At 37.2% G+C, this 24072-nt stretch overlaps 1 protein-coding gene across 4 annotated transcripts in view; it reads right to left on the reverse strand.

The window, feature by feature from the left end:
- Positions 1 to 24072, reverse strand: part of vti1a (vesicle transport through interaction with t-SNAREs 1A) — a 158301-nt gene that overhangs the window by 102370 nt on the left and 31859 nt on the right. For 2 of the 4 annotated variants that reach the window (XM_047376803.1, XM_047376805.1), the window contains exons 4-6: positions 20865 to 20942; positions 15381 to 15401; positions 6944 to 7028 (exon numbers count right to left, since the gene is read on the reverse strand). In XM_047376803.1, coding sequence (XP_047232759.1) covers positions 6944 to 7028; positions 15381 to 15401; positions 20865 to 20942 — 184 coding nt within the window. The remainder of the gene's footprint in view (positions 1 to 6943; positions 7029 to 15380; positions 15402 to 20864; positions 20943 to 24072) is intronic. The other 2 variants (XM_047376804.1, XM_047376806.1) reach the window with 1 other exon arrangement.

A 24072-nucleotide genomic window follows, 5' to 3' on the forward strand; every position in this document is an offset into this window, starting at 1 on the left:
CCCTCACCTAAGATTCTTTTACTAGCCAGGTTTTAAAGCGGATATGCTTTCTTGCGCCTCCCTCTTTGTTTCTGCTGGCATTAGTGAATAAGTCAATTTAATGATTCAACTAGGTACACATAACATTTACTCTCCCTAGATTTACAATATAATTCAATGAAGTGTAGGGATGTAATGATGTGAAAAGTTTGCATCATGATCATTGCCTGAAAATTGATTAAGGTTATGTATATTATCACGGATTTTCTTAAACGTGTTGAAATATTCACAAAATCTATCTATCTATCTATCTATCTATCTATCTATCTATCTATCTATCTATCTATCTATCTATCTATCTATCTATCTATCTATCTATCTATCTATCTATCTATCTATCTATCTATCTATCTATCTATCTATCTATCTATCTATCTATCTATCTATCTATCTATCTATCTATGATGGTAGAAACAGATGCTACAGTTTGACATTTCCCTGTTGGAAAATATTTACAAGGAGTCTAACAGGTGCAGTATGAAAGCTATACAAATATATAAATGTCTAATTTATGTCTGTGGTGCATCACTCATGGTGCACAAGTGTCAAAATTATTTCTGCTGTTTGTATGAATGCCAATTAATAATCAGACAAACACAGAATTACAAAACCCCCAACGTTCATTTTTATTTGATTTTATCAGCAAACAGGATACTTTTAGCTTTAAAATGTTGTTATTTTACATGCTGACCGCATATAACACTCATGCCTAAGGCTTTTATTGTTAAGGTTTGGAGGAAGTTGTGTCTGCTTTAGGCACCATGTATTGTGTTCGTTACTGTCCTCACAAATAAAAGAAGACCCTTGGCAATTGTCCAATAAATTTGACAAGCTTGTCAAACCTGGCTTTTTTGAAGATTGCATTAATCTGGTTGAACGTTAGCTTATTTAGTAAGGGCTACTAGTAGCTGCTGGAGATTGAGGACTACTCAAGTTGTTCCTTCTTGCACGCTGAAGAAAGGCTTTGTACTTTTTGGGCGTTAAAATATCCCTGCAATTAGCTGACTGTCTTTTGCTTGCATCTTTAACAATGGACTTAATGAGCAATAAAAAATAATTATAGGTTTTTAGCGAAATAAACAAATATAGTTTGCCCTGCGATGGACTGGCGACCTGTCCAGGGTGTACCCCGCCTCTTGCCCATAGACTGCTGGAGATAGGCACCAGCTCCCCCACGACCCACTATGGAATAAGCGGTAGAAAATGACTGACTGACTGACAAATATAGTTTTAATGACAATTTAAACATTAGCCATAAATAAATCCACTGTAGCCTTCAGAACTGGAAACATCTAATCTCTCTTGAATTGTAAATGTTTAAAAAATTATATATATATATATATATATATATATATATATATATATATATATATATATATATATATATATATACATATATAAAAAGGGGTTGGACAATGAAACTGAAGCACCTGTCATTTTAGTGTGGGAGGTTTCATGGCTAAATTGGACCAGCCTGGTAGCCAGTCTTCATTGATTGCACATTGCACCAGTAAGAGCAGAGTGTGAAGGTTCAATTAGCAGGGTAAGAGCACAGTTTTGCTCAAAAATATTGAAACATTATGGGTGACATACCAGAGTTCAAAAGAGGACTAATTGTTGGTGCATGTCTTGCTGGCGCATCTGTGACCAAGACAGCAAGTCTTTGTGATGTATCAAGAGCCACGGTATCCAGGGTAATGTCAGCATACCACCAAGAAGGACGAACCACATCCAACAGGATTAACTGTGGATGCAAGAGGAAGCTGTCTGAAAGGGATGTTCGGGTGCTAACCCGGATTGTATCCAAAAAACATAAAACCACGGCGGCCCAAATCACGGCAGAATTAAATGTGCACCTCAACTCTCCTGTTTCCACCAGAACTGTCCGTCGGGAGCTCCACAGGGTCAATATACACGGCCGGGCTGCTATAGCCAAACCTTTGGTCACTCATGCCAATGCCAAACGTCGGTTTCAATGGTGCAAGGAGCGCAAATCTTGGGCTGTGGACAATGTGAAACATGTATTGTTCTCTGATGAGTCCACCTTTACTGTTTTCCCCACATCCGGGAGAGTTACGGTGTGGAGAAGCTCCAAAGAAGCGTACCACCCAGACTGTTGCATGCCCAGAGTGAAGCATGGGGGTGGATCAGTGATGGTTTGGGCTGCCATATCATGGCATTCCCTTTGCCCAATACTTGTGCTAGATGGGCGCGTCACTGCCAAGGACTACCGAACCATTCTTGAGGACCATGTGCATCCAATGGTTCAAACATTGTATCCTGATGGCGGTGCCGTGTATCAGGATGACAATGCACCAATACACACAGCAAGACTGGTGAAAGATTGGTTTGATGAACATGAAAGTGAAGTTGAACATCTCCCATGGCCTGCACAGTCACCAGATCTAAATATTATTGAGCCACTTTGGGGTGTTTTGGAGGAGCGAGTCAGGAAACGTTTTTCTCCATCAGTATCACGTAGTGACCTGGCCACTATCCTGCAAGAAGAATGGCTTAAAATCCCTCTGACCACTGTGCAGGACATGTATATGTCATTCCCAAGACGAATTGATGCTGCATTGGCCGCAAAAGGAGGCCCTACACCATACTAATAAATCATTGTTGTCTAAAACCAGTTTCATTGTCCAACCCCTGTGTATGCATATATATATATATATATAAAAATGTATTTTTGTAAAAATAGCTTGAGTGGAAAATAAAACAGTTTTTTACTTTAAAAATCAAGTCCATATGTTTGTCTTTTTTTGAAACTTTAAGCAAAATCAGACATAGTTTAGTGATAAATGTACCGTTATCATACTAAAAGAAATAAATCTAAGTCTAACCCAACAATACAATTCAATAAATAAACAGCAGAAAGGTGGAATAGCTATTCACTGCAGCTTTGATGTCTTTACAGACATGCTTTTTCTATTTCTAAACAACCAGCCATAAATGATTCAAAATCTTTTCAAGTCTGGAGCTAAGGGCCAATATTTGGCATGCCTTTGATTAAACATCAGTCTTCACATTTGACAAGCCTCCGCATTTGGGCATTTCAAATACTCTTGACTCAAATGTCTTTAAATTAGCTAACTGCATGCCCTCCCCCTTTATTTATCGCCCCCTTTTAACTGGGCTATCCCTCATGTCTGCTTGGTGTAGTGCCTGGGTTTTTTTGAGGCAATGCTCATCACTAATAAAGTTCTATATTTTATTTATGAGACAAACAGAGAACCCTGGTTTCTTGAGGGTGCGTGTGGTAAATAGCTCTGCATGTCCAAAAAGTCTCCACGATATCTCTCTGAGGGCTCTCACTGCTTTTGGCAAGCCTTTGTTTTCATCCAAAAAAATACTGGAGATGCTGAGAACGAAGTAAAAATTGGACAAAAGAAAATAAGTTAAAAACTCTTTGATAAAATGATACCATGTTAGAGGTTCATCTTTTCTTAGAAACAGTATTCCCTTGTTTTTTACCTGAAATGTGACCATAAAGCATCGCAGCTTTTTTCATCTGGGTCATTAAGACATGTACTCTTAGCAGTGAAGAGAAAGGTGAGGCAAAAAGAGCGTTTCTATGCCAACTCTTTGTTCGAGACTTCTCTCTTTGAAATTAAATGTCTCTTCGTTCTACTTCTGACTGCTTAATAGATGTTCTTAAGGGTGGCAGTGTCACAGTGGATACAGAAAGCTACTTTAATTTATTGCAAACATACCAATGCTGAACTACTCTGTATAAGAGTAACCACAAATTTCAAACATAATTTTATCACATTCATATGTACAAAAACATAAACTAGAGCATTTGGAACAAAGAACAATCAAAACATTTGCAAGCATTAAGCCCAACCAATATTTAATAAATATATACTGAAGACCAGTTTATAAAGAGTATTTCAATTCTAAAAGATAAACAAAAGCAACAATCTTCTGGAAAACTGAAAATTAGCTACATAAAAGTTAGTTTATGATGCTAAAAGCAGAGGAGGAAAAAAAACTAATGAATCGCAGCCAGATCAAAGAACGACAATGAACGAAATGATCAGGGGTCATATTTCATAAAGTGGAGCAGAACCACAAGAAAAACAGAAGTAGGTTGTTTTCCAGCATTTTCAAAAAATGTCTGCATTTAGCATTAGTAACTAATGAAAACAAATATGAGAAAGACAGTACATGGGTATGAAATGGTTTGTTTATGGGTACGAAGAGGAAGCAGTAGGAGACTAAAGGGCAATGTCTAGGTAGAAAATCGGGTTAGGAAGTAGAGAAAGGGCAAATTGACCAAGAGCCTGTCTCCTCTTTAGCAAGTCGTCAACAAGTTTTAATCACTCACCTCTATTCACAGTCCAGACAACGTGTATGACAAACAGTTGGTTCTTCATCCACACCTCAGATTAACACTATGTTAACACTATTACTACAAAATCACATTGTTAGCCAACTGCCATACTAATCCAGGCAGGGATCCTAAAATCAGCACAACACCTGCCAGAAAAGTTATTATTTGGAAAGGATTACAAAATAGAAATCCACCCACGTGTGAATAACATTTTTGATGCCAGAATCCATATACACTCCTCCATAATGACGCATGAGAACGAGGAATCAACAATGAATCAGCGATTCATTGCGATGGACATGCATGGGGTGGTTACTGCTATCAATGTATCCTTAGTACTAAATAGGTTATGGTTTAAATGGTTGAAATTTCATATTGCTAAAACATTTCATACTTTCCTTCCCCAACCTGTTGCTGCACACTGCCAGTCAGTGGGCAGAAGGAAGGCTGCTTCACTTTCCCTAGCTTACAAGAAAGATAATTTTGGCTGTTTGGAAATATTTCCTGTAACAAAAAACTCAGTCACAGTGTGGAAACCAAAGGACGCCACCCATAAATCTTATTACTCATAAGCCACATGTCTTTTATAATATTCTGCACAATAGGCAATTGAAAACGAACTATAAGAGTCAATATTTAAAATAATTTTAGGAGCAACATAAACAATGCCTGTTCTTCATTTCCAAATGATAACCCTGGGCCATGATGAACATTTATGTTTAAAATATTTTGGTGAAGAGTGTTAAACTGTAATATTTTCACTCAGTGTTATACCGTGAGAATCGATGAAAGCCGATTTGTTTGTACTTTCAACAAACAAAACGTTTTCAGCAGCAGGACTGGAGAAAAATAGACTATATTTGATAATATATGATAAATTAATGTTTGTATCATTCCGGCCTTCATATTATTGTCGTATTATAATTTTAACTTAAGATGAAGAAGGATATTGCTGTGCCAAGCTATATAAGTTACAATGACGTGTGAATGATTGTCACTTGGCATTTTTCAACATCTACATGTGGGTTTGTATTGTGTGTTGGTAGTCAGTGGTATACCAGAAATAACTCAATAACTTTAAGTGGATTTTTGAATTTTATTTTTGCTTCAAACACCCAACCCACCTTGTAAACAAACAAGGATAAATCAGGCTCGCAAACATTCAGTTCCAACTGTGTTTGTCAAATTTGAGAGCTTTGCATCAATAACAATCTGCTTTGTAAAGACTGCATATTCAAACATGTTTCTATGGTGCTTGTTCAGATATATTCCCAATTTGACCTGCAGACATCATCTTTACAGGTTGTGCATCTGAGCGAACGGTCCGTATCGACAGCAGAGTAAGGAAAGGGTCATGGATTAAAGACGCAGGGTGAAGATTCCCCACAAACATACACCACAGCTGGTGTGGGCCAAGCCAAGTGTGTGGGACCGAGCAAGGATAAACGAGCATTGTTCTCACCCTGCCGCACACAGTGTGAATAAGACAGCAAACCGGCGACCTGGGGTCAAGGGGCATGTGGCCGACACCAGCAGGAGAAACCACTGGGCCCAGTAGGTACTGATCAATGTTAAGCTAAGGGCCCAGCAAGCTGTGAGGCAAATGATTCAAACAAGGTGTTGTGCGAGTTGTGCCTGGGTAAGAGCAAAAAATCCCCCAGCTGTCGCAGGTTTCTCCACTATTGAGAAACTGGAATAATGTCAGAAACAACCGAGGCATTTGAATCAACATTTTTAGGCAGAAGATGCAGACTGTATTCGTGAATGCAAGTCACAGGGAACATCAAAAGCAGGTGGTCCACGTGCAAACCTTAGTTGACTTGAATTATTAAATCAGTCGAGGCTGCGCACACCAGACACCCAACGATTATAGTGTAAATTGACAAACTTTTCTCCAAACTACAACGGAAGCCACAGAAAGCTGGTTGATGCTTCAAGAATGAGCTTTGATATCTCTCTGAGGAATACACTGTGCCTCAATAATGTGGTAGCTGTCAGGCAGGAAGACAGGAAGGGAGAAAAAAGCACATGCTAACTGGTTAAATCTATTTAGGATCCCAATGAGATTTTTTTTTCCTATTTTAAGATTAAAAACCCCCTTGATAATGAGGAAAAAAGGAATTTGTGTTTGTTTTTTCTGTCTTTTACGCTCCTGAATTAAAAAACGCTGACATTGTTTATTTTTATAGACTTCCTGTATGTGCAAAGGAAAATACAGGCTACAATAAACCCAACACACTTTCATACATAACTTACACACACAGTTATATGGATGCGCAAATTTTTTCAGAAGAAGCGGCTCCCGATATGCCGCCTGTACACTTCTTCCTCTCACCTTTGATGTGCTCCCGAAAATGTCATCAGGCGTCAAGAAAAGATTCTTCTTTAACAGTCCTCCCCACACTACCCAACCCTCCAAAACACACACACACACACATCCACTCATCTCGTGTGTGAGCAAGACAATTTGCTGTTGCTCACTCATCCTCATCGCTATCTTGAACCCCTGCTCACTAACACCCCACCACTACCCCACTCTTTTCCAATCCATAACAGAGCACGTACCAGTTTCTACTGCTATCTGATAGCCGGCCTCCAGTCTCCGTGATGACCTTTCCAGCCTTTCTGTGTTGTCCAACAGATGTGCTCTCTGCAATAAACAGAGAGAGAGAAAGAGAGAAAAAAAAACATTACGCTTCAGAAACAAACAGAAAATAAAAATTGATTGAGAGGGCTGGGACCTATTTCAAAGAAACACATCAACACTGTCACCTAAACAGGCAGCCCACATCTACAGCGACAACATAATACAACCAGCTTGCCAATAACCCTCATGCGTGACAATGTCTTATATGCTGATGGAGTATCAAGCAATTGCAGGTTGAGGATGACAAGGTAAGAGATGCTGCCGCCTCATCTCGGACATAAAAAGACAAACTACTTGGAGCTTTGTTGCTCCCTCGTATAGTTATGTGACCTGATCTGAGAACAGATAAAGAACAAAATAAATCAAGAGAATAATAATAAACTGGAAGGGTTTTCCAACCAAAACAAAGTCCTATTCTAATGAATGGAAACCAAGTGGAGAATACATGTTAGACAAATTGGACATGCATCATTTCGTGGATGTCCACAACTCTTATTGTGAATTTTAATAAAACTTTCCTTACAACGTAATCTCATCTGCACTAACTGTACTGTGTGTAATTCTTTAGTCTTTTCTATTAGTTTCTTATTCTTCTTATTTTATGTTTCTTCTGAAACATAAAATAAGAAAAATTATTATTATTCGGGCATGGAAGACACTTGGCGGGGCACATGCCCCATAAGACTGGTCAGTATGACTATAAGTCAGGGGTTCTGAATCTGGCCACATAATTGTACTTTAATGAATTGGATTTCATTTGAATTTAGGCTGAATTGGATTCTTTATAACAAAAGGAGATGACATCTGTTATAAAGTGGCACTGTATACAAAACTTAAATTGAATTAAATTGATTTCTCATGTATGGGTTACCACGTACACCTCTTGCTTCTTCATAATTATAATCAACATCTGCAACAACAGCAATTTAATGTACTTGACTCAAAAAGCATATAACACAGATGTTTCATAAACTATTAAATTAATAATTTGATTAAAGTGGAAGTTTGTGGAGGTCAAAATGGCTAAAAATAATGTAGGTCAGACATTTAGACACAGTTAACTATGTTTAGTTTCTTAACTGGCATCAAAAATTCTTACAGAGCAGAAAAACACAAAAATAAATTATCTGTCGTGTCTGGTTAGGTGGAAATACATTCTGGTTCTTTCAAGGGTGTGTAGGAACCCTGGAAGAAAATGTGCAAAACCTCCAAAATGAAAGATTATTTGTTATTTTATTCAGAAAATATTACCATTCAAAGAACTAAAATTTGCGAGTCATTTTCTCCCTACAAAATTTTGTACCTTAATAGTTTTGGTCTTTTCTTACCCAACTTGTTTGAGTTTACATGTTTCCTACTAACTCTGCAAAAAAATGCTGCCTGTTTTTGGGATGAGTTATATTAGGGCTGAAACAATTAATCAAATTAATTGTGATAAATCGATTATTCAAAAAAACCTTCAACTAATTTAGTAAGCGAATAATTGTTAACGGGAGAATACAGACACTGGAACATGCCATTTGATGAAAGAACAACCCCCTCAGTGCAGTAATTAGGCCAAAACTGTACAAAACATATATATAACTTGCATTTAAGATGAAAAACCTTCTTTTTCTGTAAATACGCTCTATCCAAAAATCCTCTAGTGGCATAGTATTAACTTCACCTGGATGAAATTCTGTGAAAAATCTCCTATCAAGCATCTTTTGCTATCTGATTATTAATAGGTTTATCTAAAAAATATTCAACAGATTAACCGATTAGCAAAATAATCGTAAGTTGCAGCCTATTTTGTATTCGGTCTGACAATAGGTTATTTAGATTGTTTACCATATTCTACTCACAATCTACTGTTAGGAAGTTTGGTTGTATGACTCCAGTAAATGATCTAAGCAAGCAGCAGTTATTTTGGGTTGATCAGGTATATGTCATAATAGTCAACTAACCCAAAAAAATCTGAACCAAAATAAATGGAAAAGGGTGTAATTCAAGGTCTTCATAAAGTAATATACAATTAAGTTAAACATGTGGAATCTCAGAATTCAACTACTGAAGTGCTAATGGGTAGGTAAGAAATGGTGAAGGGGATAACTTAACTAAAACCTACCCAGAATCTTTTACATAAACCAAGTTATTTTGTTTGTTAAATATAAAGTTTCAGCAACTAATCTAAAGCACAAATACCCCTTGAAACAACTAATAAGGCCTCTGATTATCAACATACAGGGGATATTCATGTTAAAGTTCAAACTCCCGTCAGACCCCGCTTTCATTAACACTACATACCGAAGTGGATCACAGACAGCACAAACATGGGGGAATTAAGTGTTTACCCATATGCTGTTTGTTTTGATGGCCTTTTCTAACACGCTGTGTTAGGAAACTGATCAGATTTAACATGCTTGACAGTAAAAAGCAACCCGATGAATGACAACAAACCCTCTGACAATATTTGATGCCCATCATATGAGTGAAGGGGACAAGGGAAAAACTGAAATCTCTAGTCTTGGTTGGGCTGTCAAAATGTGTACCAGCTAATCACTCAGAGGAAATGAAAAATGTGAAGAAAAAGAAAAAAAGCCTACGACACACTTTTCAAAGTTTGACAAAAAGAGGGATGGGAAAAGAACAGGGAAGAGAAAACTCCCTCTGAACTCTTCCTTCCCTCATTTCCTTTTTCTTTGTGCCGCTGACAGATGTCCTTTAAAATGGCAGAGATAGTTTTTAATAGTTAAAGCGAGGGCAGGGGGAGAAAGGAGGGATGCTAGGAAGGGTGGAGGAAAGAGGTAACAAAATGGTTTGAGGTAGATGGAAATCAAAATAGAGTCGATGAGTGGGATAGGGTGCATGGAATTATGTTCTTTTGGTAAAAGGTGTGGCAGGGAGTTCTGGGGGTGGGTTACATGGGTGTAGACGCCGCAGTGGCACCAACAGACATGGTGGCAGTGTGCTTGCGGGAGAAAATGGTTAAGAAGCCTGGGCAATAATGAGCCCCTATGGATAAGTTGAAATAGTGGGGACGTATTGACATGCAATGCTTAAGCTAATACACCTAGACCATGGCTGCACTGCCTGTGTGTGCCTGGGAGCATAAGGCAGCCGGGGATACTGACAGAGCAGACGCACTCCCAGGGTTCTTCAAAGAGCTCAAGTGATTAGCATGTTATCATTACCATTCGAAACGTGATTTTCCTATTCCCTCTCGGCAAAGGTGACACGTCTCGGGGAGACGGCCGGCAGACTTGCTGCGATGGAAAGCTACTTCAAAGCGTTTTCCTCCTGAATTTCTCTCCCTCTCTGTGTCTTTTCTCTCCCTCGTTCTGTCTTCTTTTTAGGGCCGGGGGGAAAGGAGGGTGAGCGCGGGTGGGTGCAGCTGGGTGCGTGTGGCGGCGAGTGGGGTGGGTGGGGGTGCTGTAGTGGTGGCACGTTCAAAATTTTAAAATGCAAAATTATAGACTTGGAGTCTCAAATAACCAGAGTTCCAATACTGTTCTTAGCAGATAATTATAGGTGGAAAATAAACTTGTTAGTTTATGGACGGATGACTAGATGTATGGATGGATGGATGGATAGACAAACAAATGGGTGGGTAAGGTATGGTTGGATAGCCAGATGTATCGACAATGAGGTGCAGGGTCAGATGTCAGCATGGATGGAACGACAAACGGATGGATTGATGGGGGAAAGGAGAAATGGGGGGACAGATGGATAGAAGACGAATTGTGCATGTATGGATGGATGGATGGATGGATGGGCATGCGGACAGAACGATGGATAAAAGACAACGTTTAAAACAATGGCATAGGGATGTATGGAAATATAAATGTTTTGGGTATATTCTTTTTCAATAGCCTATTTATTTTTTTATTTTATTTTTCACATAGCTATTGCAATTTCTTAAGCACAAGGCATGCAAATACTAACACTTATTTAAGGGTCAAGCATGTAGCCAGAGCTTAAATCTGTCAAAGATTCCTCTTAAAAACACAAAGATATGTTCAAATTATCCTAGATTGTCTCAAGGAACCCTCAAGCAAAGTATTTAAATCCAGTATATGATAAACTATGTGCCTCTGTGAATGCACAGGTGCACCTCTCCGCTGCCACCACTGTTTCCGCCTATGTATGCCTTTTCATCTGACACCTACATTTTGAACAAAGATCTTCTTAGGAAGCACAAAAATGGTGTGTTTTTGTTGTTGTGCCTTTTTGCGTCAAGAAACACTCCTCAGTTGTAAGTTTTAAACAGGGAGCCCCAGAACAATGCAGCTGTAGCTCAAAAGAAATCTCTCCCCTCTTCTTTCGTTCTCCTGCCTTTTTTCAATATCAAACACAGGCGGTTACTATCACCATCTTCCAAAGTTCAGATAATTTCCTTATTATTTCAATAAGGGTGGGGGAGAGTCAAAGTGAATAATGATGACAGCTGTGATTCAGACTGACTGTGTGATCTTCTGTGCCGTTTGTTTGGGACTTGTAAGACGAGGAATTACAAGTGTCAAACAGCTGTGAATATGGGTGCTAAATATTTAAACATGTTTTTCAGCTGAAGGAAAGAGAAAGTGCAGTTTCTTTAAAAGCAAGGCTTAAGTGTGCATAAGCTTTCCCAGCCTTTGAATCAAATATATGAAGAGCGGGAGAGTTAAAGACAGCAAATGGCAGAGAAGACAAAGAATCAAGTGTGATTACAAAGACTGGACAATGCAACAAAGGGTTGACAAGTAGGGTAACTAAAGATGTCTTATGACCCTCGGGCTAAAGTAAATATAGAAAAAAATAACAGAGCAGCTAGAAGAGAAAACAAAAGTACTGCTAAATAAAATCAAAACACTTTACTATCGCAACTGGGTCAAGTTTTAATTCTAAATTATAGATAAGTGTGAAAAAAAGGGAGCTGAATTTTTGCGTTTGAGCTTAATTCCTAATGGATTAAGAAGGATGAGCTCCTTGCTAAGAAATTCACACCATGACAAGGATCGGGAAATACCTAAATTAGAAAAAAGGCACATTTTCTTCAAATAATGTTCCTTAGTATTATTCATAACATAACAAAATGCTTCTACTCATGAATGTTACTATATTGGGGGATTGTTATCAACATTGCAGTGATATTAAATGTTTAATTTCAGTGAAGTACAACAACAGAGAGGGCAAAAGGAATGCTGAGAGGTTAAAGATTTGTAGGTTCTTCAATTATCAATTGAAATATCAGCTGTTTTTGTTTTGTTTTTTGTTTTTGTCCAATTTTAACTGACAGTTGCAGTTTTTTTATTATTTAATGTCCATGATAACATGAATAATTTGCTGGATATCAACAATGATGTCCAGTAGACCAGTGATGTCCAGTAGACCTCTCGTCAGCATGCAAAGTGACAAAAAAAACTTGCATTCTTCGGTAGAAAGCAAAACAACAATGAAGCCCTTGTTAGGCCGGGAATTTAAGCACAGCACACACTGTGAAATTTTATAAATCATAAACAACTTTAACAAGTCACGCTGTGCAAGCATGTTACTCAAAAAATATCTTGATAGTCACTTCTGTCAATGACAGAAGATGCCAGATTGCATCATTTGTTGCAATCGCAGAATAGCATCAGAAAGGTCTGACAGAGACATCGGTCTAACAATGAATCGACAGGGTGTTAAAGCTGATATTTTTAGATTCGGAACCAGAAAAGGAACAGAGGACGAAAACAGGATAACAGACATCTGTTCCAACAAAAGTTACACTGCACGATTGTTCCAGAAAAGCTTGGACGCTGGCGAAGGAGCTAAATCAGCAGTCAGTGTAACTTTCACACATTGAACGACCACGGCCACCGGTTCAAGCTGATTAACAGAGATTTTCTAACGACTCTTGCATAATGAAATATTTTGTCTCAGACAAAGGATAATCACAAATTATAAACCCAGATTATTGAGTTTTTCTACATCGGTTTCGAACTGGTACTTTACAATTCTAACCATCAATCCCTGGCTGGTAATTACTGCAGAGTTATCCAAACCATTTCAAACAAGATTTCGTTACACCAAATGCCAATGTTAAAAGACTCATATATAAAACATTATATAAAACTACTCCTCTACTCCCACTCCTTTATATATTTGCACAGGATGAGGGACTGCCAAGTAAAGATTCAATCTACACTACCAGTCAAAAGTTTAAGAAACACTTTCACATTTAATGGTTTTCTTTATGTTTATGACTATTTACATTGTAAGTAGATTCTGACTGAAGGTTTTAAAACTGTGAATGAACACATATGAAATTATGTAGCAAACGAAAAATTGTAAAAGAACTTTAAATATGTTATATTTTAGATTCCTTAAAGTAGCCACCCTTTGCTGTGATGACTGAAATATTAACCTTTGGCCCTATCCCAATGAACCTCTGGAAGGTTCTTTCAATACTCTTTGGAAAACTGTTTCAGGTGACCTCCTCATCAAGCTCATGGAGAGAATGCCAAGAGAGTAAAACAGTAATCAAAGCAAAGTTATTTAACATTTTTTCCCTTACTTTTTTACCATATAATTCAATGTGGGTTCTTTCATAGTTTTGTTGCCTTTGGTGAGAATCTACAATGTAAATAGTCATGAAAACAAAGAGACCCATTAAGTGAGAAAGTGTATCTAAAAGTTGCTGGTTTCTTTAGGTAAAAGCAGTTCTTTCTTAGAAAGCAGTTTAACACTGGAAGTGGTTCAATAGAAGAAAAAAAAAACACCTTAACACCTTACATAACCATTTTTAAAAATATACTCCACCTATTTTTCTTTTCATTTTTTCCACACATATTCTGATGGCCACTCTCCACCTACCAGTCCATTGATATCTTATGGCATCTTTTATATGCAAGGCAAAAGCTTAGAAAGCACACTTGACATCCCACTGCATCTCATATATGACTAACATCATGGTAACAGTCTGAGGGCATCACCTCAAAGCCCTTTATCCATATTGTTTCTTGTTATACGTGTTCAAAACATGTTACATATCGCATGTTATACAATCAAAAACAGGGACAAAATTCAGCATTTGGCCAGCTCTCATAATGTTATGGCCAAAAAAAGGATTTGGGAGTTTTAAAATCTCAAAATTGTTACCGTCATTTATTTGAACAAACAAGCTTATAAATCCTTACAATATTCGGTTGGTTTGAAAAAGCAAAAATTCTGTTCCAAGTCAATACTAAGAAAGATAAGGCCAATATAAAGTTATAGTTCATAAAATATGGTCTATTTTCAATTTAATTCAACTCAGTTTATTTATATAGTGCCAATTCATCGCAAATGTCATCTCAAGGGACTTTACAAGACAAGCAGATCTAGCTGAAATGCAGAAATATAGGATCAATTCAATCTAGAAATTTACACAGTTAAAGTAAATTACATACATTGCAATTTGATCCATCTACAAGACACTGCTGTCAAGATCGGCCCACATTTCTATAAGGCAAAAGATTGCATTCAGTCACTGACTTCGCAACAATCCCCTCGCCTCTTGGTTGTTACCTTTATAGCAACCCTCATACTAAGAATGCAAGCATATGACTAACAGTTCTTAATGTGGTGCAGTGAAAAGTTAAAGTAAGCTCCACTGACATTGGATAATGGATATCTAACAGGCAAATTACAAGTGTGACTCACTCCGACTGCTGTCATAGTACTCTGTGTTTATATGGATGTGTTGTGTTTTAACAGCATGAAATAGTTCAACACAGCCTGGTCGAGACTGCAACATAACATGAATCATAACCCACTATTAATGCTTGGAAAGCAGATAAGGTTTACATCCTGAATAGACTGCCAAGCTAAAAACATGGTAGCAGTTCTGAACGGGGTAGAGTAAATTAACAGAATTCAACCATCACCATTGTACTGTAATCTTGGCACACTGTGACCAATGCCCATCACACTAGTTGCATCATGAAACTGTGTCGGCTCAGAAGGATGGGCATTAAATTATCTTCTTAAAAAGTTTAGTTTTATTGTAACAGGCAGAAGATGACCTTATTTGGACCCATTCATATAAAACATTTGAAGCCTGCTACTCACACTCATACATAACAACTTCATAAGTGTCAGAGGTGCTACTTAAAGCCATCTTTCATCTCTTAATCTCTGTCTTCAAAAAGATCCACCTCAAATGAAATCGTATTTTAACTTTCTTATATTGAAGGCAAAAGGAATAAGAAAATTGGCCCTTAGCAAACGTATTATTGCAGTTTACATTCAAGCTGTTCATTCAGACTTGCAAACTAGTCCAATGAGCTGATTTTAATTTCCTGCGAACGAGGACATATGAATGGAAATTTCAGCAGAAAAGAAGAAACTTCAATTTTTAGGAAAAGCACTTACCTCTTCACGTAACTTTATCAGCTGCATCATGAGAGCAAAAGTGAAGGGAGAAGAAAGAAAGATGGAAAATTGCAGGACAGATAAAAAAAAGCAGAAACATGGCAGGAAGACCATCACTTTTGTTGCTAGAATGGAGAACTAAGCTTGATGGTACATCCCTTTACATGTTTAGTATTTAAAAAGTGAAAGACAAATAAATTAAATGAATCTAAATATACTGTTCAGACAGAATCCAGTCAACAAACAAAGATCAAGTCCTGCTGCTGTCTGACTAAATAAGAAAAGAGACAAGATTGCTCAACTTAAAATATCAGCAACATTATAAAGAAAGTCATATCACAGAAATTGATATAGAAATAGAAAAGAAAGAAAGTCAAATATTGTCTTTACAGTGTATTTAAATGTTGTGGAAGTATTCTGTATCTGTCATTTTGCTGAATCTTTTTGGAAAAAAGGATAAAAAGGAATGTGTGCCCCTTTGGAGCAGAGTTACAGAAATGTACCCGGAACTCTATTTATTAGTCTTGATATAGCCTCAATATTTAATGTTGCTAATCCAGTCTCAGTGAAGGTACAAGTTGTTCAAAACACATATGGAAAGTCACGTGAGGGTACCATTCTACACGAGTAAACTGCAGCTCATCATGGGAGCAGCTATTAATGATGAAAAATTAATCTTCACACAGTTATGCATTTTGGATGATGGAGAATAGCTAAATTAATATAAAGTAAATAAAAAGTCCCTTTTCTTGAAACTGGATAATGAGTCAGATCTTTAATGGGGAAATGCAGTCACACTGACTAGTAATTAAGCTTAGAACAAATAAAGCTGTCGGCAGCATGTTTTAAGTTAAGTCGAAAGAATGAAAAAGAGGCATATTAATGGACTGCAAGGAATTTAGCTGTAAAACTTGGAGAAGAGCATTAAAACGATACATTTTTTGCATTCACTACTGAAGGAAAAGGAGATAAATAGATACAGTGATTACATACACTCATGGACAATAATGTCATATCAATTTGGGGTTTTTAACGATGGATTAGTTTTTGAATTTCCTCATGGTTTAATGAAACAATAAATACATTTCAAAAACAAGAATTGAATCAACCATTTGATCTAGATTGTCAAACTCAGATGAAATAATGTTTTTAGGATGGTCAAGAATGATTTAGGAACCACCCAATTCTCTAGCTGATCATAAACTGGAAGATGGTGGAGAACCAGTGTTGCTGTCCACACTGAAGCAGGCTTAACTGAGAGGGTGTCCCCCAAGAAAAGAAGTGCCTAACCTAATATCACTGTAACAACTGTTAAGCATGTTGGTGGCACATCATGCTAAGAGATAATTTTGCTGCTTATGGTACTGATTCATTGTTTAAACTGGTTGAACTAGTGTTCCACCAGAACACTGATGTCCAGTAGATATCTAAATTGGTAAATTGATACATCGGTATCGGCCGATGTTAGTAACTTTTTAACATATCAGTATCAGTCCGATAATAAAATAATAACCAATATTTATTACAATGTTGTTGCTGTTTGTGTATGTGGAAGGGATGGGGTTAGCCATGTGGTATTTGTATGGGCATGTGACAGTGATAGTGATGCAGTGCAGGACTATAGGGTGTTTAACTGAGGCAGAGAAGCAATGTCGGCGGTGTGGTTGTTTTTTCACAGTGTTGAAAGGGTAGTGAGATATGAATGATATATAATATCCATAAACATCGGTTATCGGTCATAATTGAAGCTGTTGTTGTTTAATCATTCCACCCTGAAAAAAATATACTGTTCAAATGTATGTTTAAAAACCATAAAACAATACAGAATTCATGCCATTTATGAGTGTTTTGTATTGGAGCGGCAGGTAACACACTTTTCCACATGCACTGAATTAAAACAATTAACAGTCATCTTGCAACAGCAGAATCTTTCCTGAAATGGATCATTATTTTTCCTTGATTTGGTTTTTGAAAGTCTTTACTAAACAAAATCTAAATATTGTCACCTGTTTTTTCATTTTAAAATGATATAATTACACACTGATTTTCATTCTTTTGTTTGCCCCATTTGTTTCTCCAATAAGTCTCCAATAATAACCAATGGAGTTTTTTGGTTTAAAATACAAATACATTGCATCTATAGTATTCGTCTGTAAACTAAATGAATACTATGTAGTGTAGGAAGTAAGCAAGTGTTAATGTGTGGGTTTTTTTTCTCCCAAAAAGCTCTTACCCTTGAAAATGTTGGCAGAAACAAGTCATACTTTTGAGTATCTTTTTACAAGTTGAGCAACAACTCCCCGCTAAGAATGTATTATTCAAGAGGCCAAAGTTTAAAACGACACTGTGGATGTGGTTATTTGGGGCTCGAACGAAGTCATCAGATCCTCCGATCTCTCACCCTGGCTTTGCCATCAGTCAATGAATACCTAACAAAACTTGTTCTGGCTTATTTGTGCTGCCTGGCTGATTGTAAGTCCCTCTAGAGGATTTGTTAAAACTATACTACAGCCGCTTTCTTGCTTATTGCTGTTTTGCTCTGCTTTTCGTTGGCATCCATTCTTTGGTTTTGCCAACCGTGTTTGTGTTGCTAAAGAGATATACAGCAGTAAACACAGAATATTGTCACTGGTATAATTACTCCTGCATGAGCGCCTTTCCTTGTGTTTTTGTGATTCCAGCCAGCATTCAAAATTGCACTGCTGCAATTTTTTCTGTTATGATAATCAGCATTTTTTTTTTTTTTTTCCAAACAAAAGATTTTTTTTTTTTATCCAATACGGAATTTGATACAAGTGGTAATCTGCTTCCTTTGTAGCCTGTAAAATCTGGTCCGTGCCGGCTCAAACCAGCACAATCTCTTGTGGCCAAGCCTTCTGCTGTGACTGAAATCGAAACTATTCCGTTTAGTGTTCGTGTGTGAAAAACGTGTGTGCATTTGTTGCTTTGTGTGTATGTGTGTGTGCGTACGTGCGTTGCATGCAGAGGAAAGAGGGGGGAAAAAATGTGCAATGGTAGCCTACCACATTATTAAAAAAATGAGCGATAGTGCCAATTCAGTCTCTGTCTGCATACAGATAACGAATAAATGCCGAACTCTATTAAACCGTCCTTTAGCCATTATCGCAGGGCCAACACGCCATTTTTAGAACTTATGACTGTTGCCTATTTACTTAGCAATAAATCCTTGCCATGTAACCAACAGATTTGTGACTGGTAATGATCTGCTCTGCCAAGGCTATATGAAATGATCCTGACCTCTTTCAGATCGTCAGGAATTAAATTGACCGACTTGCCCAGGCCCCCACCATCCTTTCCCCTTTCCTATCGCTGCCGTCTCACTAGATAAAAAAAAAGAAAAATCCCTCAAGTTCCGAGTACTCAACTCACAGCAAGACGAAGACAAGTGTTATCGCCCCAACTTTTAAAATGAAAATGAACCAAATAGGGCCATAAATAACAATACGTGGATTTCTTTTCCTTTTATTACCCTAGAACATTTTGCTGAAACTTTAGATAGATTTGGAATTTTTTATGCAGCACATCAGACATTTGGCATCATTTTCAAAGAATATTTACACACTTTTACAGATATTTAACTTCATAGTGCATGCTTTAAACATATTTAGAATTTTTTATTTAATTTAAATATTTGTTGCAAAGGATTTTTAATAGCATACCATTTGTCCTATATTTTCTAATTTGTAAATCCCTGGTAGAGTAAAATTAACACCCTGCAATTTTAACTTATAATCTCATTTCATTTTTAATTAATGAATCCTATAATAATAAATTATAGATATACTGAACTATATAATATTAATTATAACGGTATAAAAACAGAATTATTAATACTGTGAATGATGTGTATTGGGGTTTAAATAACAATATTGAGCTACCTATATTATAAGTCAAGAACTTTTTCTTTTTTTTTAAAAAAACCACCAAAATTTATTTATTTATACAATTATTTATTAATACTTCCACCTATATATATACAAAAAATAATGTTATGCTTTTAAAAAATAAAATATCCAGAAAGAGCCATATAAAAACCTTTTTTTGAATATGTCAACTACCTATAATATACTTTGTGTGTAAATAGGATATATGAAATTATTTTACAGGCATATTTAAATTAATTATAATTAAAATAAAATAAAAATGTAACCTTAAATAGTATTAATACTTCTTGCTTTAATAAGATGCTGACAGAACCTATGGGTGTGTAAAATGTGTTATTTCCCTCAAACCTCGGCTTGAAATTTCCAAGTGACTTCTACCTGGAAATATGCACATCAATAACAAATCTCGGCTCATTCTAATATGTCTCTAAGACAACTTTATTTAAATTATATTACTTCAGCGTACATCCGTAATGCACTGTGGGACTAAATGTGAAGGTGCATTTGACTGCTCCTCTGTCTTTACTTTGGAGCGGGCAGATTTGCAAGTGCAGAGCTTTTATTTGCACGAGAACGTGCATGACTGCATGTTTGCCTTGAGATGCAGTAACCCATGCAGGCTGACAGCTGAGTGCAAAGAGAAAATATAATTAGTCAAAAGACGAGTGGCTGAGTAGATAAGCTGCGCCCGAGAGAAATAAGTACTGTTCACTAAAATACTATGATTATTTTAACTATTTATGGGGAATAATTTGAAATTTAGCTACACAAAATATTCCACAGGTTACCTAAAGTCTTAATTTAAAATTAGATTTATTTTTTGTAAATGGCATCTGGCCGCTATAACTGAATGTTCTTTGATGACAAGTTAAAACAAAATGCTCAAATTGTCTTTCGAGAATATATCTGCAAGTTCATCAGAATAATGGTATTGATATTTTACTAAATAAACAAGAAACTAATTCTACTAACTTACTAAATAATAAATAAAAACCTTAAAGTCGTCACAAATAATTAAGATTGGCATTACATTTCTTTAAAATACTAAAAAGATTGTTAAAATTGCTTTTTGATATTTGCGACAACTAAACATTTTGATCACTTCTACCAAACAAGGTTGCGAACTTTAAAATTTATGAAAGCAAGACAAAAATAAATATGTAAAATTAATCAATTTTGTATGTCCATTTGTGTGTGTCTTTGTTTGTACCTTCATCGTGAGAATCGCTTATGAATCCAAGTCGGCACCCAGCTGGAGAACAGCTGTTGAACGTTTGGGGAAACTGGGGTTTCAGATTGAAATGTGTTCAATTAGGTCTTTCTTTTTTTAAGACGTGCATGTGTTGGTCCCACTCTGGCTTTGGCCAGACGCTGGTCCCATGCCCTGATCCTCCTAACTGGCTGGCCAGCTTTGCATTAAACAGTGTTGCTTCCACATGACTTGGTGACAATAGCACTGGTTTCAGCTCTCGATGGCCACTGTGAGAAGGAGGGGGCACCTAATCACCCTGGGGGACAGTTGAGCCACCCACACCGGCGTTGTTTCGTGCCCCCCTTCACCTCCTGATTAGCACCTTACCTGGCTCTCCGAGGAGATGGCGTCATCCCCCAGGAGCTCGTTGCGCACCTCATCACTGTAGGCAATACGTGACCTTTTCTGCAGCGGGAGGAGGATGAGGAAAAAGGACAAAAAAAGAAGAAGAGGAGGAAGAAACAGAAGGGGAGCAAAAAAAGAGAAAACAAGAGGGGAAATATGGTTTAGTGGTTCAGTTGATGCAAAAACGTACCAGACATTCCTAAAGCACGAGAGCCCCCTAATGGAACTTGGTGACAGAGTCCTACACATGCAGGTTGTGGGTGTTTGTGTGCAAGTACTTTGAGTAATGACAACAAGCTGCTGTGTGTGTTTATGCTCATGCATCCATCAATCCATGGTGATCTATTACACCCAGTGTTTAAAAGGAGCTCCCAACATCACCTTGCCCACTTAAACAAATACAAGTTGAGTAATAAAATAAAAAAACAACAGGGGAGAGGGCCATGAGGAAGTATCACTTGTCAGAGTTAAATATTTTCTGGGGTGGCTGTCACCCCTGTCATCTCACTGCAGTGGCAGCCTCTGTGATAACACCAATGCTGTGACTTAGACAGGGAATAATTCATCACCCATTGGCGGCCCATCGGATTTAGGGGTTGCCTCACACACGGACACACAAAGTCTAACCCGCTGTCTCTCTCTCTCTCTCTCTCTCTCTCGGTCTCCAGATAGGCTACAATGAAAAAGGAATGCTATGTCCCAAAAAAATAAATAACTAACAGAAAAGGAAAAAAAAAACACCCCCCAAAAAAGACAAACACTCAAGACACACATTTCATACAGACTTCAAGAGAATGCCACCTCCAATTGTGCTGGAGCTGGCTGCCATTGTACTACTTGTTTACAGACGCCCGACCCGTGGAAAAACAGCCTCTTGGCATGCCCTCTAAACTAAACACACACCAGCAGCAGACAGAGGAAGTGTTTACTGAGCTTCCTTCGCTCCCCCCCCCCCCCCCCCGTCACTGCCTTACCAGGTTTTTCTAGGTGGGCTGCGAGTAGGTGGGCAAAAATCAAAGGCAAACACTAGCGGAGGAATGAAAATATCGCTTTTCTTCCACACAAATTATTTATATTGTTTATTTTATTATTTATTTAGCTTGTAAATGACTGAAAATAAGTCCACACAGTTTATTTCTATTCATAACATAAATAAAGGAATTTAGTAAAGGATAGCCCAATTACCTGGTAGGGACATTGTTTTCCTGAAAGGCTGTATCTTGTTTCCCCTACATTTTGAAGTAGGAAAGTTTCAAGAAGCTAGTGCATTAGGTACATTCACAGCACTTTCCTCAGGAGAAGCAACTTGAAAGCGACTATTCTAAAAAAAAAAAAAGAAAAAAACCCAGAGAGATGATATCAAGTTGCTTGATTGAAATAACTCGGAATCCCATCGCAATCGAGCCAACTGATTTCTTTCCTTATTTTATTTTGTCTCTCCTCGTAATCTGGAGCACTGAGTGGAAAGTCATGGCTGATGTGATCTGGCTGTTATTATCATGATGGCGAGGGCCACAGTTCTCAGGAGTAATTACTGAGTAGACAGAGGGGCCTGATTGACCCAGACCACAAAAACCCATTAGATAAAGAGAGCACCCAAACAACACTCGACCACAGGGAGCAAAGCCAACCGCTGAACGCCTACTGTGGCAAAAAAAACAACAATTGGCAGCACAGAGTCAAACACAACACAGCCCACCAACCCCCTCACCCCTTGAACAGCACACATAAGGACAGAATCACTGTCAAAATGTGCCATATAAGCTCTGATTCTTCCTTAAATTGATAAATGTTGTTTTTTAGCACTTTAATTCTCAGTCGCGTGACAGTAAAACCTAAAAAATCCTCAACAATGTTTCGTTCTCTCTTAGGTCCTACAAGTCAGTTATATTAGCTTACGTCTTGCTGCTTCATCAATAACAATATCTGCTTTATTTAAATTTGTACAGAACCACCAAATGTTTGTACATTACAAATAAATAAGGTGATTATATTTTATAAAAGGCAACCACAACCAAAACAGCGTTGGTATTTTAACAGTTTTTTATGTTAAAGACAAACAGAGTATATATAGTGTATAACTGACGTGGGAGGAAAGGAGGTCTTAAGATGTAACCTAATTACTAAACAGGGTCCTTCTGTGTCGGTCAGTTGTATATCAAGAAAAACTGAGGTTTTAAACAGTCACGGTTGGTAAAAACTAGCTCAAATGTTCCCCTGTACCGTTTTTATGGTTTATTGTGCTTTTGATGAGATGGCTTTTAATGAATAGAACACACTGGTGCAACTCCCCCACTTGTTGCTGTCTACTCCCGAAAAACATTAACAAAAAAACACTTTATTCTTGATTAAAATCAATTTTCAGTAGTATGGGAACATTTCCCGCACAAAAAAACATAAAGTCACTGTGTGCAAACTAAAATAGCGCCATCTATCACTCTTATTGAGGTAGCTCAGTCACAAGGCAGACTGACATATGTAACCAGCTAATATCACTGTTAATATCAGTGTTACTCTAGAAAGAGAAAAACTTTAAAAATTAATTGAATTCTGCTAAATTATCACTTGACAACCCTTCTAAATATAGTTAATGGTTTTCTATGTTTTTGCTTAACTATGTAATAAATTAATGGTATACATAACATTATATATGTTTAATTTTTAATAAGGTACATTATTTAGCAGCAGTTGGGAAAATAGTGATAATATCCTGTTTCAATTCATTTTTTGTTGTTAATAACGTGAAACCATACAAAATTTTACTAAAGGTTACCACTACATTCCTGCCTTTATGTTATTTACTCTCTATAAATACACGGCCTCAAAGCAAGGGTTTTATTTAGCTGTAACAGAGTAAAATGGGGGCACGATACAAACCCCCACAACACTTTGGATTATTGCCTAAAAAATTGTGTATTTTCCTTTCCACTTTATAATTATGTGCTTTTTGATAAATTAATAATAATAAAATACATCAAAGATATATTGAAGTTTGTGGATGTGATGTGAAAAAAATGTGGGAAAGTTCAAGAGATATGGATATTTTTGCAAGGCACTGTATAAAGAAATACATATTAAAAGGTTTCCTATTTGTTTCAGTTAGTCACTTTTTAAGCCCCGCCTTCTGGTACAGGTTAAATCAACGGTCAATGTTTGCATGTTTGCAGTAACTTTAAAGGAATTAAAGATG

Source organism: Girardinichthys multiradiatus, chromosome 10 (genome assembly GCF_021462225.1).
Source record: "Girardinichthys multiradiatus isolate DD_20200921_A chromosome 10, DD_fGirMul_XY1, whole genome shotgun sequence".
Lineage (NCBI taxonomy): Eukaryota > Metazoa > Chordata > Actinopteri > Cyprinodontiformes > Goodeidae > Girardinichthys > Girardinichthys multiradiatus.